This window comes from Bos indicus, chromosome 16 (genome assembly GCF_029378745.1).
Source record: "Bos indicus isolate NIAB-ARS_2022 breed Sahiwal x Tharparkar chromosome 16, NIAB-ARS_B.indTharparkar_mat_pri_1.0, whole genome shotgun sequence".
NCBI classification, from domain to species: Eukaryota; Metazoa; Chordata; class Mammalia; order Artiodactyla; family Bovidae; genus Bos; species Bos indicus.
This window is the reverse complement of record NC_091775.1, coordinates 65365800-65381685: the sequence shown is the minus strand read 5'-3', so window position 1 is coordinate 65381685 and position 15886 is coordinate 65365800. Positions and strand designations below refer to the sequence as shown.

Below are 15886 nucleotides of genomic sequence, written 5' to 3'. Positions count from 1 at the left end.
TCTCCTCTATATCTCTAAGAGCTTAGAGAAGTGAGAGAAGTGCAGAGTATACAATAGGACTCAAACACTTAGTGAAGGAATAACCCATACTTTTAGAAATACATAACTATTAAGTTGTAATTTCATAACATTTGGATTGCATTATAGTAACAGGTTAAACTGGGACTGACTTTTTGTTACTCAAAGACACTTGCAACGCAGTTAAGGATTATACTGAACTAAATACTGTTAAGAAACAGCACACATTTAACAGATATAAAAGCCGTGTATCTCAGTTCCTAAACCCAGATCTTAAGTCCTCCAATGAGGACTTAAGGACCTCTCAAGTTGGTACATGTTTCTGCTTAGTAGGTAAAGACTTGCTGGTAAGACAGATACACTGAGATTTACATGTGGATAATACTAATTATCTGTAAAAGCTTTAGAAATACTTACTCAACTATGCTAAAATTTCACTCCAACAATGTTCTTCTGACATTTCAATACTGGCTAAGGTTTAAAATAGATCTGCCTCATACTATGTTTAACTTCAGAGTGTTGGAATAATACTTTAAAGTGTTATTTTAGCAATTGCCCACATACACCCACCAGAACTTCACATGCAAAAATATATATCTGAAGACAGTATTAGTGTCTGAGGTTGAACCAAATTGACTACAAAATTGACTAGCTTCTATATGAGAATGACTTAGAGAAGATCTCATGAAGGTAGGTCCCCCCTCCCTCCCCATTTACGGAGTATATCTTGAATAGAATCAGAGTTGGAAGCAATCTCAAAAGATCACTTGGTCCAACCCCCTGCTATTCAATGAGACTGCACCTAAACCATTCAAGAAAAATGGCTGTCAATCTGACTTTTAAGCTCTCAAAAGAGAGATCTCCTAGTAAGCCCCTACAGGTCTCTATTTAAATTTTAAGATTTTATTTCCGACCTCAGGAAGACAAAGATGTGTTCTTTTAAAATAATCTTTCATATATCTGAAAACTTACAATGAATAATATTTAGACTTGTTTTTCTAGGCTGAACAGCCTAGGGCTTTAAAAAGTTGGTTGTTTCTTTCATGTACCCAACCCCATAAATCATGGGCTAAGTTTAAATAGGTCACTAACAGAAGCAGAGAACAGCAGGGGACTCTAAAAGCTTATTTCAAAAACAAACTATGTCAATTATAGTTACTTGGTATAATCTCTTACACATAAAAAGTATCAACTAAAAAATGATCGTCTATAAAAACTATTTCACACTGATTTTATCTGGCTAATTTACTGTCTTTTAACTAAGTTCTACAATCTCTGGAATGTGAAACCTCTATAATACTTCATAGACAATTTCCCGGTTACAGACAATTCCTCAGTTCAGTTCAGTTCAGTTCAGTCGCTCAGTCGTGTCCGACTCTTTGCAACCCCATGAATCGCAGCATGCCAGGCCTCTCTTTCCATCACCAACTCCCGGAGTTCACTCAGACTCACGTCCATCGAGTCAGTGATGCCATCCAGCCATCTCATCCTCTGTCGTCCCCTTCTCCTCCTGCCCCCAATCCCTCCCAGCATCAGAGTCTTTTCCAATGAGTCTACTCTTCGCATGAGGTGGCCAAAGTACTGGAGTTTCAGCTTTAGCATCATTCCTTCCAAAGAAATCCCAGGGCTGATCTCCTTCAGAATGGACTGGTTGGATCTCCTTGCAGTCCAAGGGACTCTCAAGAGTCTTCTCCAACACCACAGTTCAAAAGCATCAATTCTTCGGCGCTCAGCCTTCTTCACAGTCCAACTCTCACATCCATACATGACCACAGGAAAAACCATAGTTACAGACAATTCCCCAAGTGTATAGACACTCAAAAGTAACCTAGGAATATGTTCTTTGAGACTGTCTTGTTCACTGTTGATTTCAGTGACTAAAACAGTGACTGACACATACTAGTCAAATATTTGTTGAATAAATGAACTAAAAATAAAACAGTTAATTTTAACTCCTCCAATATTATATATATTTTACTACATCATTTAAACTAAGTTAATATACTAATAAAAATTACTTTCATACATATAACTAGAAAAAAGGTTCCTTAATTTTATCTCCTTGTACAAATTAGTGAAATATATGCCTGCTGAATGAAATTCTCATTACTTTCCTTCAGTCAATCACAAATCCTGAGGGATCAAAGCACAGTAAGAACAATGAGCTCAGTTCGCAGAATGGAATTACTACCAATAAAGTAGGCAACCAGATCACATCTAAATACAGAAAACATCAAATGCAGGACTTCCAAAACTGAGAAAAGAAAGGTGCTCGATCTGACAGGGAAGGAGGAAAATTTGTCTTTTCCCACTATGATATTTTCTGCCAAATGGCAGCTACTTAGTGAAAACATGTCTGCTGTATTTCTTTATATAGATAGCACCTCAGTTTAAACTGAAGGAATGCGGTTTGCCAGAATTTCACATGCTTTAAATTTCGGTTTTATCAACATTTCATAATTAAGTAATGACATAAAACTGGGAGTGAGTCTCCTCCAAATCATATGCTTCCTCATTTAGACAAGAAAAAATTCTGTTTAAAAAAATCTAACCTTAAACTGTTCTTCCAACTTCTCTCGAAGAGGGCTCAACTTTTCCAAGCTCTTACTCAGGTACACATGACCGTGGAATTTAATAAAGGCCTTGATGAAGTCAGAAACACCCCATTTGGTTTTCACCTCATCCCGGCTGAAATGAAAGAAAAACTTTCATGAATCTTAAACAGCAAAATGGCTCAAACGTCTTACAGGAGACTTTGATTTTCAAAAACACGTTATTTGAGCACCTGTGAGTCAGGGAGTGGATTGTGTTCTCAATGACTTTTCAACTGTAACACGCTCAGATGAATTACTACTCAGCAGCCTGTACTACTCCACTGGGAACAACTCAGAGACTGGTTGAAATTCAGTGGCGACTACATGCAAAACTGTTGTAATACATATGTTTAGATTTTAGGCAAATATGAGAGACAGGAAGCATGAGCAACTGGCCATTATTTCTTGTATGCCCAAATTTGAGTCCATTTGGAAAAGTCAACCTTACCTTTCCAGTGCTTTAGAAAGTGCTTTTTGTAGATTAGTAGAGGCAGCTGGGAAAGGGAATTTCACAGCAATGCTTCTGCAGTAGTAGAAAATTGTAGTCAGATGGTCTCCTTTGGAAGAAGCTAAGATAGCCAACTGATTGTAAGGCTGACCTAGAGGAGAAAGTAAGATTCTAAAGTAATCCAAGATGCAATGAAGTCTTGCTATCACAGAATGCAGAAGGTCAGTTTTTAAATCTCTGTATTAACAATGGGGAGCATTTTATAAAGTAAATCCCATGACTAGCTCGTTAAAAATGGCCTAGTAGCACACTTTAGTGATGGCACATAGGTTAAAAAGTCATATGATTAGGGTGGAGGGCACTCTAAGTTCAAATAAGACTTTGGAAAGGGCTAGACAGGAAGTATTTTTTGCTTTGTGGGCCAGTCTCTACCACAACTACTCAACTCTGCCACTGCAGTGGGAAAATAGCCACAGACAGCATGAAACAGTGTGTCCCAATGCCATCCCTGCTTGCAAGGGACTCCTTTAGAATCTAACGGACTTTCAATGTGGCTTAACAAGAATGCATATCACCAAACACCTACAGTAATTTAATTCAAGAATCACTCCTAACGCCCATTTAGAGAGCCATCAAAAGACAAAAGCATTATCTTTTTGTAATAAGAGAGAATTTTTCTAGGAGGGAAATTATGGTATTAAAAAGAAAAGTATTATTATTATTCTTGGGGAAGCCAGTTGTTGAAGCAATTTTAGATCCCATTAGAGGATATTCTATTCATAGTGCTTTACTGACAACAGTAATAATATTTTTATTTCCAATTGCACAGAATATACAGTTAAAAGGAAAAATACAATAATCAATACCAAAACTGAAAATATCTTTTGGCTTCTTACACTTAAAAGAGGAGCCCTGAACTACCTATTTTCTATTTTTCTACTGAGAGTAAAGTGTCATAACCAACTCACCATTAGAGGGGACAAGCTGAGCCGCATGCCTATAGTAGGACTCTGCCTGGCTGGTCTGGTTTCTGTATCGAGCTAAGAGGAAGGAAAAAAAAAGCTCAGTTTAAAAACAAACACACAGATAAAAACAACCATTAGGGTAATTCCAAAACAGCTATAGTTTAAAGATTTAAAGTTAATAAATACATTAAAATTAAGTTAAGATGATCAAAGACAAAGCATTTTAAAACAAATTAACTACAGGATTACGTGTGAAGTGTCCATCCGGCCTTCCTATCTGGGACACTCAGCATGGAACCCACTTCAAAGCTTACCTAGGCCCCATTTTCAGGTCCTCCACTGTCATGCCATCACCAGCTCTCACTACGGACTATGCTGGTGACCTGGGGCCGGCCCACAGAAGGGGTGAGTTATATGGCACTTAAAAACAAAACAAAACAAAAAACACTATACAATATGATCTGAAATTTATGTATTTCTTTAATATCTTTATAAAGTGATTTTGAAAAATGCCTCATACCTATTGAAATATTATTTATGTGTGTGCAAAGAACACACTGAAAGCAAAAGCAATCTAGATATACTACTACTCGATGAATCTCCCTGTAGAAATTGGTGCTTGCTTTGATGTGACCTCTCCTGGAGTGAATGATTTATGACATCAAGAAATCTAAAAATCTCTGAATGTAAATCCACTCCTTGTTATTTGAGGACAGTCAAAACATAATCCTATAGTTAATTTGTTTCACAACCCTTTTTAGGTCACCTTAAAAGAATGAACAAGAATATATATATTACATAACATTCCCAGATAAAATATATAAAATGGAAATACAAATCAAACTGTAAAAAGCAAACAATTAAAAATGAACTTTTAATGCACTGGTAGGAAGAAAAGAAGGCAACCCAGCTTCAGAAGGAGTAATTTCTATAAACTCCACAATTCCAAAGGAATACAGTCTTTCAGAAAATATTATGGCATCACTTTGAAAAATTAAGCTTTGATTACATTTTTGCTGGTTTATTATTTGCCTACATCTGCATAAAATCTGAATATGAAAGTTACTTTCTTCAAAATCCTTTGCCAATCCCAAAGCATTCAGAAAATCAAAGTTTCTTAAAATTCATTTTATAGTTTTCTCTTATGACAATCTAAGTTGTACGTGTATGCTTGTTTAAAAGAAAATAATCTTTCTATGACTACTCCAAAGAAAAGCATGAATGTATTATCAATTCCTTCACACCAAGGGCTCACCAATGTCTCCAAGGTGAACGAGGCAGTGCTGGCAGATATAGGAACAGGAGCTAGACTGTGGCTTCACTATGGCGCTGGTATGCGTCTGTTTATTGCTGATAATTCCCAACTGGGAAGACTTCACACGGCATGGTAAATCTACATTAAACACTGTACACAGTTCTTGTAATAACTGAAAGGAAAACATGAGCAAGGATTAGTATTAAGTCAGAAGTGCTCTAACAGTAATGTTGGTATACTTTAACATGTGTAACTAATATTACATACTGCTAAGACCTAAGATAGGACAACTTTTCATAGGATAACTAGTAACATTCATTACAAATCATATCATTTGACTTGCCAAGTATTAGAGCAATCCAAGATGTACATCTAAAAGGAACAGCAGCAATTTAGGAAAAAAATGATTTTACCTGAGTAGGCTATTCAGATTCATTCAGCAAGCAACTCCATGAAATTACCTCTCTCTATTTTGTTTTCCTCTTAGAAACACACAAAACTCATTAAAGACTAGTTGAGTACAAATTTGGAGAAGGCAATGGCACCCCACTCCAGTACTCTTGCCTGGAAAATCCCATGGATAGAGGAGCCTGGTAGGCTGCAATCCATGGGATATAGAAGAGTCGGACACGACTGAGCAACTTCACCTTTCACTTTTCACTTTCCTGCACTGGAGAAGGCAATGGCAACCCACTCCAGTGTTCTTGCCTGGAGAATCCCAGGGATGGGGGAGCCTGGTGGGCTACCGTCTATGGGGTCGCACAGAGTTCGACACGACTGAAGCGACTTAGCAGCAGCAGGTTACAAATTTGACTTAAATACAAACCAACATATTTGGCAGACTTCAGGAGTTTCTTGAGATTTATTTTCTTAAGCCCGAGGTCAAACTTGGGTCTCTGCATACACAGATCTATACATCTGTAGAGATCTGGAAGGAACTTTTGACATTATGTAGACATCCACTTCTTTCTTCCTTTCTTCTCTAGTTTTATGTATGAGAGGGTTCCTTCTCTCACTGAGAAATAACTTCTCTGTCTGAGCATGTTGTTTCATTCTTTTCTGCCTCCTGCCTGTCATCCCCTCATTTTAAAAATCTACTTTCAACTTATCAAGCTTCTTTGCTATGGCCTATGAAATCGTGCCCACAAAAAAAAACAATAATTATTATTGTAAGACAAAACACACAGAACCAAAGCATTTTCCCTTGACTCTAGATTTCTCCTTTAGCAAGCTTCTAATGTCTCTTCTTCTCAACAGAATTCCTTCAAAGGAGTCCACAAGTATCATATCTGCTTTCTCAATTCCTAGTCGCTCCTTAGTCCATTATGATCTGACTTTCACACAGCCTCTCCACTCCCCATCCCACCATCTACAACCACTCTACTGAAACTGCTGTCAAAGACTTCTTGTTAAAAATAAGCACATACAATGGATGTTTCCTAGTCATCCTCCTATTGGATCTCTCTGTCACATTGAAAACAGCTGATTTTATGACTGATCACTAAGCTTGCCAGTTCTTTTTTTCTTGCCAATCATTTCTTTTCAGTGTCCTTCATTCAAAGACTTTTCTTCCCCCACATTAATAGCCTCAAGCACCTAATTCTTGGCCCTCCACACAGCTCTTCACATTCTACTCTCATTCATTCAAATATTTACTTACAAGCAGATGACACCACCCTTATGGCAGAAAGTGAAGAAGAACTAAAGAGCCTCTTGATGAAAGTGAAAGAGGAGAGAGAAAAAGTTGGCTTAAAGCTCAACATTCAGAAAATGAAGATCACAGCATCCGGTCCCATCACTTCATGGCAAACAGATGGGGAAACAGTGGAAACCAGTGGAAGACTTTATTTTTCTGGGCTCCAAAATCACTGTGGATGGTGACTGCAGCCATGAAATTAAGATGCTTACTCCCTGGAAGGAGAGTTAGGACCAACCTGCTGCTGCTGCTAAGTCGCTTCAGTCGTGTCCGACTCTGTGCGACCCCATAGACGGCAGCCCACCAGGCTCCGCCGTCCCTGGGATTCTCCAGGCAAGAACACTGGAGTGGACCAACCTAGACAGCATATTAAAAAGCAGAGACATTAATTTGCCAACAAAGGTCCGTCTAGTCAAGGCTATGGTTTTTCCAGTGGTCATGTATGGATGTGAGAGTTGGACTATAAAGAAAGCCGATCGCTGAAGAACTGATGCTTTTGAACTGTGGTGTTGGAGAAGACTCTTGAGAGTCCCTTGGACTGCAAGGAGACCCAAGCAGTCCATCCTCAAGGAGATCAGTCCTGGGTGTTCATTGGAGGGACTGATGGTAAAGCTGAAACTCCAGTACTTTGGCCACCTGATGAGAAGAGCTGACTCATCTGAAAAGACCCTGATGCTGGGAAAGATTGAGGGCAGGAGGAGAAGGGGACGACAGAGGATGAGATGGCTGCATGGCATCACCGACTCGATGGACATGGGTTTGGGTAAACTCCGGCAGTTGGTGATGGACAGGGAGGCCTGGCATGCTGTGATTCATGGAGTCGCAGAGAGTCGGACACGACTGAGTGACTAAACTGAACTGAACTGATTATCATTCAAATACTTGGTTATTGTATCACACACCCATGGAAAACAATAGGGACACAGAGATAAATAAAAAAATCTGTGTGCTTAAGGAGCTCACAGCTAAATGAGCGAGACAGGTACATAAATTAGGGAAGGGAGAGTAGGAGAGACGAGGAAGAGAGAGAAAAATAACATACACGATAGCATAAACCAATGGAATATTCTATGCCTGTAATAAGTTTCACTCCCTGGGCTATGTGTTTGTCTCACTTAATCCTTGTGATAAACTAGAAGCAATACAATATGTTGCTTCAACACAGGTATGAAGCTCCATTTTTTTCAGATGAGGGTATGAAAGCAACAAAAATACTGAGTTGTTTGACAAATATTACAGAATTAGAAATACCTTGATTCAAACACCACTCTCTCTAATAAGTACAGATTTCACAAAACAAGATACCTTGGGGGACCCAACTCAGAATGATATATAATATCTCACCCTTTTCCTAAGATAAAAAGCACCTCTACAGCCAAATATAAAATCCTATATTCCCTTCTCACGAAACACAGGGGTTACCTACAACTGTACTTATACCTGTACACTTGCAATGTGCAAGAAATTTACTGACATAAAACTGAGCAAACAAAACTAGTGCCAAGAAAGTCTGAAAATAGAAAAAAAGGAACAAAAAAAGGGAAAAACCCTAAAACAGATTCTGTGGAAGATAGCAAGAACAAACATGACAGAGGATAAACAAACAATTGAGTTCTACAGGTACTGAAAGAACAGACTGGAGAATTAGGCACAGCTGATTATCTATCAAGAAGAAAAAAAAGATATTTAAGAAAAGTAAATCAAATACGGTTGAAACTTCATGTGGCTGTCTTATAATAAAATTTTTGCCTGAACCCAGGAGTTGTAGGTAGAGATACTGGAAAAATTCCTGCTGGTTCAAAGGATTCCAGGTGAGAAAGCACGAGTTGAGGCAGAAACAAGGTGGGACTAAAGAGAAACAGATGTTTAATAAGCTGAACAAAACTGTATTTGGCAATTATTCTGTGAAAACTCTATTATACTATTCCACTGCTACTTAGCTCTTCAATCTACCCTAAGAATTTAGAACTAAATATGAATACACAGGGATTCCCTCATAGCTCAGTTGGTAAAGAATCTGCCTGCAATGCAGGAGACCCCAGTTTGATTCTTGGCTCGGGAAGATCCCCTGGAGAAGGGATAGGCTACCCACTCCAGTATTCTCAGGCTTCCCTTGTGGCTCAGCTGGTAAAGAATCCGCCTGCAATGAGGGATACCTGGGTTTGATCCCTGGGTTGGGAAGATCCCCTGGAGAAGTCCCCTAGAGAAGGGAAAGGCTACCACACTCCAGTATTCTGGCCTGGAGAATTCCATGGACGGTATAGTCCATGGGGTCACAAAGAGTTGGACTCAACTGAGTGACTTTCACTTTTCACTTTCACTATGAATACACAGAATATCTTTTAATTACTACAGATACTTAACGCTTTCTTTTTGGCTCCCATTTCTTAAGAGTAAGGACTACTCTACTGTTCTGTATTTTTATGTTTTAAAAAAACCCATACAGCATAATGTTACATCTTTACTTCATTTGGCAATTTGGTTCTGGTTTGAAGCACCATGCTTTAAATACCAATAGTTAACAAAACGATCTAAGTCAAAATCATCTTCACAGAAAATAGAAATGAGGATAATCATGTATCAGTCTCTTTTCAATCCATTCTAATCAGATTTCTATCTGGACCACTCAACTTAAGTCACATTTCATCAAATCCAAGATACCATAATTGTAAGATGAACTATTATTTATGTAACAGAATAAAAAACTGCCAATTAAATGGTGAACTGACCATCTTTTGTAAATGTATCCCTATCTCAGAGGTGTTAAAATATGAAAAATGGTTTAGAAATGAGGAAATACGTATCCATCAATTTCACTAAGACTTCTGTGTGTCAAATCCAACTGGTCCTTTTGAATCACCTTACCTGATTTCTTTGTAGCACTCAACTGAGTTGGTTCCTCCTCCTCATAGTGAAGTGCTTTTCTCTTGTCTTCTAAGATACCACTCTGATTTACTCCTACTGAGATGTGGCTCCTCCTGTGCCAAACCTGTTCCCACCTAGTTTTATGGTTTTAAATGCAAAACCCTAATGTCTAAGTCAGGGTACTTTATTGTAATCATAAATTTTACTCTGGCTCTGACCTTTTCACTGAGCTCCTAGCTTAGCTTATCGAATTACCTATTTGACCTCTCCACTTATATGTCAAACAGGCATCTATCTCCCTAGCGTAGCATGAATAGAGTTGTCTTTTCCTCAGTGTTCCCTATCTCAGTAAATGGTACAACCAGTCAACTAGCTGCTCAATATGATAACTTAAGTTATCTCTGACTCTTCACCTATCCTGATTCCATACATCTGATCCAATTTATTAGGAAGGCCTGGCCATACTTTAAAAATCCATCAATATCTTTCCATTACCACAGCAGCACAGTATCTACCTTCCATTCTTGACCCCTGATAAATCAATCTCCAAGTAACATCCAAAGTAATCTTTTAAAAATACAAATTTTATCATGCTATTCCCGTCTACTTCCCAATGACTTGCAACTATACTTCAGATTAAAATTCAAAACTCATCTTAGTCTATAAAGCTGTACAATGATTTGGACCTAGTGTACTTCCCTAGTCTGGTAGCTTAATCTGCACCACATGTCATCAAAAAAGATGTACAGAACATTATTGTTTACAACATCATTTAACTGTTTCAATTACCAAGTCAAGATAACCAAAAAAATGTTACTAACAAGTTCTATTAATGTTGAGACCTGAAAAAAGTTTACTGCTGCTCATTCTATGACTCAACCAGGGGCTGTGGAATGCAGTGGGGGAAAGATCAATACTTACTACAAAAATTTCACAAAACAAATTTCAAAATTAGATTATTTATATATTTTCCTTTATAAAATAATATTTTCCTTTATAAAACAATATTTTGAGACATTTAGTGATTTTATTATTGACTTGCTCATAAAATGTTTTTGCAAATAACCTGCTACCTCAACAAAAATGATTCCTGCTATATTTCCTTGCAGATTTGTTTGGATTTATCAGTGTCCAATCAAATGAGAATCCCAGGGATGGGGAAGCCTGGTGGGCTGCCGTCTATGGGGTCGCACAGAGTCAGACACGACTGAAGTGACTTAGCAGTAGCAGTAATCAAACCCTTAGAAATGGGCTACAGGTGTGTCACATCATAAAAAAAGGTTAAGAATCATTTTTCAAGATATTCTGTGTAATGGCTAATATAAAAATGTACTGCAGAAGGTGGATACTCTATTGGGTTGGCCAAAAGGTTCATTCTGGTCTTTCCATAAGATCTTTTGGCCAATCCAATACCTGCCCAAGTCTCTACTGCTCCTCCCGACTTCAGGTGTGTTCACAGTTTAGATTTCCACTACATGGAGGAAGGAGGAGATTTAGGGTGGAGATGAGACTGGAGTTTTAAAACTAGACTGTTTATTATAAAAACCTAAGAGCAGTGAGAATGGTACAAAATCTATCCGAAAGGTTATGATGGGAATCTGGAATTCAAAGAAGTATAGTTCAAAGTAGTAATTGGGGGGGTGTGGGCTAGGAATAGGGAGACATACCATTTTTGTTAATACCCCCATTGAGCTTAGACTATTCAACTAACGTTTAGAGTCCAACTGTATACATAATTTTATATCGTGATTTTTCATTTAATATAATTTCCTCATCATAAAAAAAAAAATCTTCATAAACAGGACCTGCTGCTGCTAAGTAGCTTCAGTCATGTCCGACTCTGTGAGACCCCACAGACGGCAGCCCACCAGGCTCCCCTGTCCCTGGGATTCTCCGGGCAAGAACACCGGAGTGGACTGCCATTTCCTTCTCCAATAAACAAGAACTAATTAAATTTAAAAGCTTTTGCAGAGCAAAGAAAACTGTCAACAAAATGAAAACACCACCTACCAAATGAGAGAAAACTGATAAGGGGTTAATATCCAAAATACATAAACTCCTCATAAAACTTAAGATCAAAAAAAAACAAATAACTGGATTAAAAAATGCCAGAAGATCTGAATAAACACTTTTTCAGTGAAGATATACCGATGGCCAACAGGCACATGAAAAGAGGCTCAACACTGCCAGTCATCAGAAAAATGCAAATTAAAACCACAATGAGTTATTACCTCACACCTGTCAGAATGGTTATCAATCAAAAAGAGCACCAATAACAAATGTTGATGAAGAACTGGAGAAAAGGGAGCCCCCATACACTGCTGGTGGAAATGTAAGTTGGTACAGTCAGTGTGGAAAACAGTATGGAGGTTTTTCAAAAAAATAAAAACAGAACTACCCAATTACCTAGCAATTCCACTCCTGCTCCTGGGCATATAACTGAAAAAAAACCAGAAACACTAATTCAAAAACATCCATGCACTTCAATGTTCACAGGAGCATTATATACAACTGCCAAGATACGGAGACAACCCAACTGTCTATCAACAGATGAATGGATAAAAAAGATGTGGGGTGTGTGTGTGTGTATCTCCACAAACAATGGGATACTACTAAGCCATAAAAGAGAATGAAAATTTGCCACCTGCAACAACATGGACTTGGAAGAGATTATATTAAATGCAATGTCAGATAGAGAAAGGTACATGCCTATATGTTATCATTTACACGTGGAATCTAAAAAACACAACAAAATAGTAAATATAACAAAAAAATGAAACAGACTCACAGATAAAGAAAACAAACTAGTGGTTACCAGCTAGGAAAGGCAAAGGAGAGAGGAGAGGCAGAGGTAGGGGATGAAGAGGTTCAAACTGTTATGTGCCAAATAAATAAGCCATAAGGACATAATTACGCAGCACAGGGACTATAACCAACATTCATAATACATTAACAGAGCAAGTGTTTCCCAGACGGCACTAGTGGTAAAGGCCCTGCTTGCTAATGCAGAAGACATAAGACAGGCGGGTAGGTTTGATCCTTAGGTCGGGAAGATCCCCTGGAGGAGGGCACGGCAACCCACTCCAGTATTCTTGCCTGGAGAACCCCATGGACAGAGGAGACTGGTGGGCTACAGTCCACAGGGTGAAAAAGAGTCAGACACGACTGAAGTGACTTAGCAAGCACACAGGCATAAACAGAGTACAACCTTTAAAATACTGTGACTCACTATACTGTATACCTGAAACTTACATAATATTGTACATCAGCTAAACCTCAATAAAAAAAAAACTTCATAAATACCATTTATAACAGTTTTGTAATTCCATTTTACAGATGGTTTATAATTTATTTAACCATTACTCTATTGTAAGATATTGGTGTTGCTTCCAAATTTTAGTATATGAATATAATACCTATTTGTTCCTTTAAATGTAATTGTTAAATATCTGTTGATCTATGGACAAATGCACAAAGAAAAACCTGTACTGTAAGAACAACAACTATGTAACTTCTGTATTTCAAAAAACTTCAAACAAAATGAAAGGACAAGAAGAAATTGGAGCAAAAGATGTCTGTCAAAAAAAAAAAAAGGAAGAAAAATTAATATCCCTATGCAGAAAGAGCTCAGATACATTACTACAGAAAAAATTAAGAGTCTGAACAATGGATGGGGGAAAATAAATGATTAAACTGATTGTATAAAATACAAATATCTAATAAAGAATGAAAGAAGTTCAACATCACTAGTAACTAGACATTAAATTATTCTTCATCTATGAAGTATGTTATTCAATTCATCATTCATTTGCCTTTACTGAAATACTTAACGCTGTTCAGTGTATATCAAGATAGACACGTGCATACACTGTTGATGGAAATTTAAAAACATAAATGATAACTTTCCGGGAAAACAAAAGTGATTATCAATAGTGTTAAAAACTCTACTCATGAGTAATTTATCCTGAATGAGAGGGTAAGGAAAAATGCTTTGACTTTTTATAATTTTAAAATCTCTTGGCATTGGTATGCATTTTTTATAACAGAAAAGCCAAAAAAAAGTATCTATTAATATACCCATCTCATTTAGACTGGATAGTCTTTTGATAGTTAAAGATGGCCTCTCTTCCCTCTAATCTTCTAGTATTGTGTCTTACAAAGAAAAGACTTTTAACAGTTACATGCAGAATGAATTAACCTTTTAATACCTGCCCTAAGGATTAGTCAAGTCAAACCACAACCCTTCTCTCCAGAAATACCAACTTTTGCTAAAAGCTGGAAGCAATTAAAAAATGAAGTGTGAGAACAAGAAACATACTTGACTTCTTTCAATGATGAACAATGATTAATTTTTTAGTCTAAGTAAATCTATAAGATGGTGGCTATTTGATATCTTTCAACAGTCTTTTCTAAACAGCAAAACCAAAATAGACAAAATATAGGTAGCACTGGTCAAACAGCAGCACAGACAGAAGGTTCTGTGAATTTCTTTGGTGCAAGCTCCTCAAAATCTTGCCTTGTCATTGTAAGATGAGAATTTATACACATTTTATTAAATTATGAATGCTATTACAAGTGGATGGGATGAAGTTTTCAAAGGAATTCTGCTTAAATAAAATTCATTGTCCAAAAAGAATTATTCGTCTGTCCAAAAAAGAATCATTCTACCTCATGTGATTTAGAAGTCATATCAAGATGTAACTAAGGGCAGGGAAAGTTTCTGAGAACAATAAATAACAGCTTATTATTCAAACTGAGGAAAGGCTACTGTGTCTCTTAGCTTAACAGCATTTGAAGCTCTAGATATATTCTACTATATATTTAATACTAGAGAAACTCACTTGAGATCACAGAGTCTGACTTTCTTACCTGGCACAACATGGCTGTTACTTTCTTAGTGACTATACCCATACATTCACGTTTGCTCTAATGAAGCAAAGTCAGTTCACTTGTAACTGTACTTGTGCTGCTTCACTAAGGCATTGCTCTCATTACCCTTTTTCTATTCATACAATTATACCTCCAACCTTTAAGGTGAACCATCACCTTTTAAAGAGCAGAGACTTTACTGTTTTAATAGTCTTATGGTAAATAATTTTGGACATTTTTTTTTTGAGATTACAGATGATCCACTCCTAGACATACCATACTATGGGTACGTAAAGTGCCTATACAAATAAGGTGTGCACAAAGGGAATAATCACCACTGATTTTTAGGAAAACTGGTATGTAGTGCCGAACTCACCTGAGTATAGAAGCCACTAGCTGCCTCTAGGAACAGAGAAAGGTTTGCCTGAACTTCACTCCGATTCGGGTTTGCTCGATTCTTTGCCTGGCCTTGTAGTGTTGTGATCTGATTCTTAAAGGCATGATTCCAGCTGAAAACAAAATGTAATTCTATTTGGTATAGCAGTGACTCACTGGGCAGACACTGGTCCCCCTGAGAACAAGAAAGAACTGTTTGTTATAATTATAACACACTGGACAGTAAACCTGCATTAAAGTTATTCACTTAAATAACTTTATGCTCCCCTTTGAACATGATTAGACAAGCAGTAGAATGCAACTGACCTTAGTAAACACTTACCAAATGTTCGAATAATCAGACTGTGGCTTCAGTTATTAATCTTTTAGGGTTACTAGAGTTAGAACCTATTTAGGAATCCCGGTACAAACTTAGAACTACAGTGGTAAGACCAAAGTAAAAGTAAGCTATTAACAAATTTTCATACATTGTATCATTGCACCAAAAAATGTCTTCTATCACGTGGCATGCCTGGGAGGGGGGGGTGGCGGTGGGGTGGTGGTTTCCTTATAAATATTAAGCCATATTTCTTATTTCTCTAAAACTTATTTCCCACAACACTTGGTTCTATTTCTATTTAATAGTTTTGTTTCTCTTGGGGTTAATATTTTTGCTAGAGCTTGAAATATAAACTTATTTTTGACATTTCAGTTTTGGCTATTCAAACGAAGAAACAACACAGTGCTGAAATATGGCATACCAAAATCCTGTTATAAAATGCCTTTCATTCATTAATCAAG

General features: G+C 37.4%; 1 protein-coding gene across 7 annotated transcripts in view; it reads right to left on the bottom strand.

Moving 5' to 3' along the window:
• The window catches only part of SMG7 (SMG7 nonsense mediated mRNA decay factor), an 86152-nt gene that overhangs the window by 21304 nt on the left and 48962 nt on the right, over nt 1-15886 (bottom strand). For all 7 annotated transcript variants that reach the window (XM_019976292.2, XM_019976291.2, XM_019976294.2 and 4 more), the window contains 5 exons: nt 15087-15219; nt 5281-5452; nt 4029-4100; nt 3061-3211; nt 2571-2706 (listed from right to left, as the gene is read on the bottom strand). In XM_019976292.2, coding sequence (XP_019831851.1) covers nt 2571-2706; nt 3061-3211; nt 4029-4100; nt 5281-5452; nt 15087-15219 — 664 coding nt within the window. The remainder of the gene's footprint in view (nt 1-2570; nt 2707-3060; nt 3212-4028; nt 4101-5280; nt 5453-15086; nt 15220-15886) is intronic.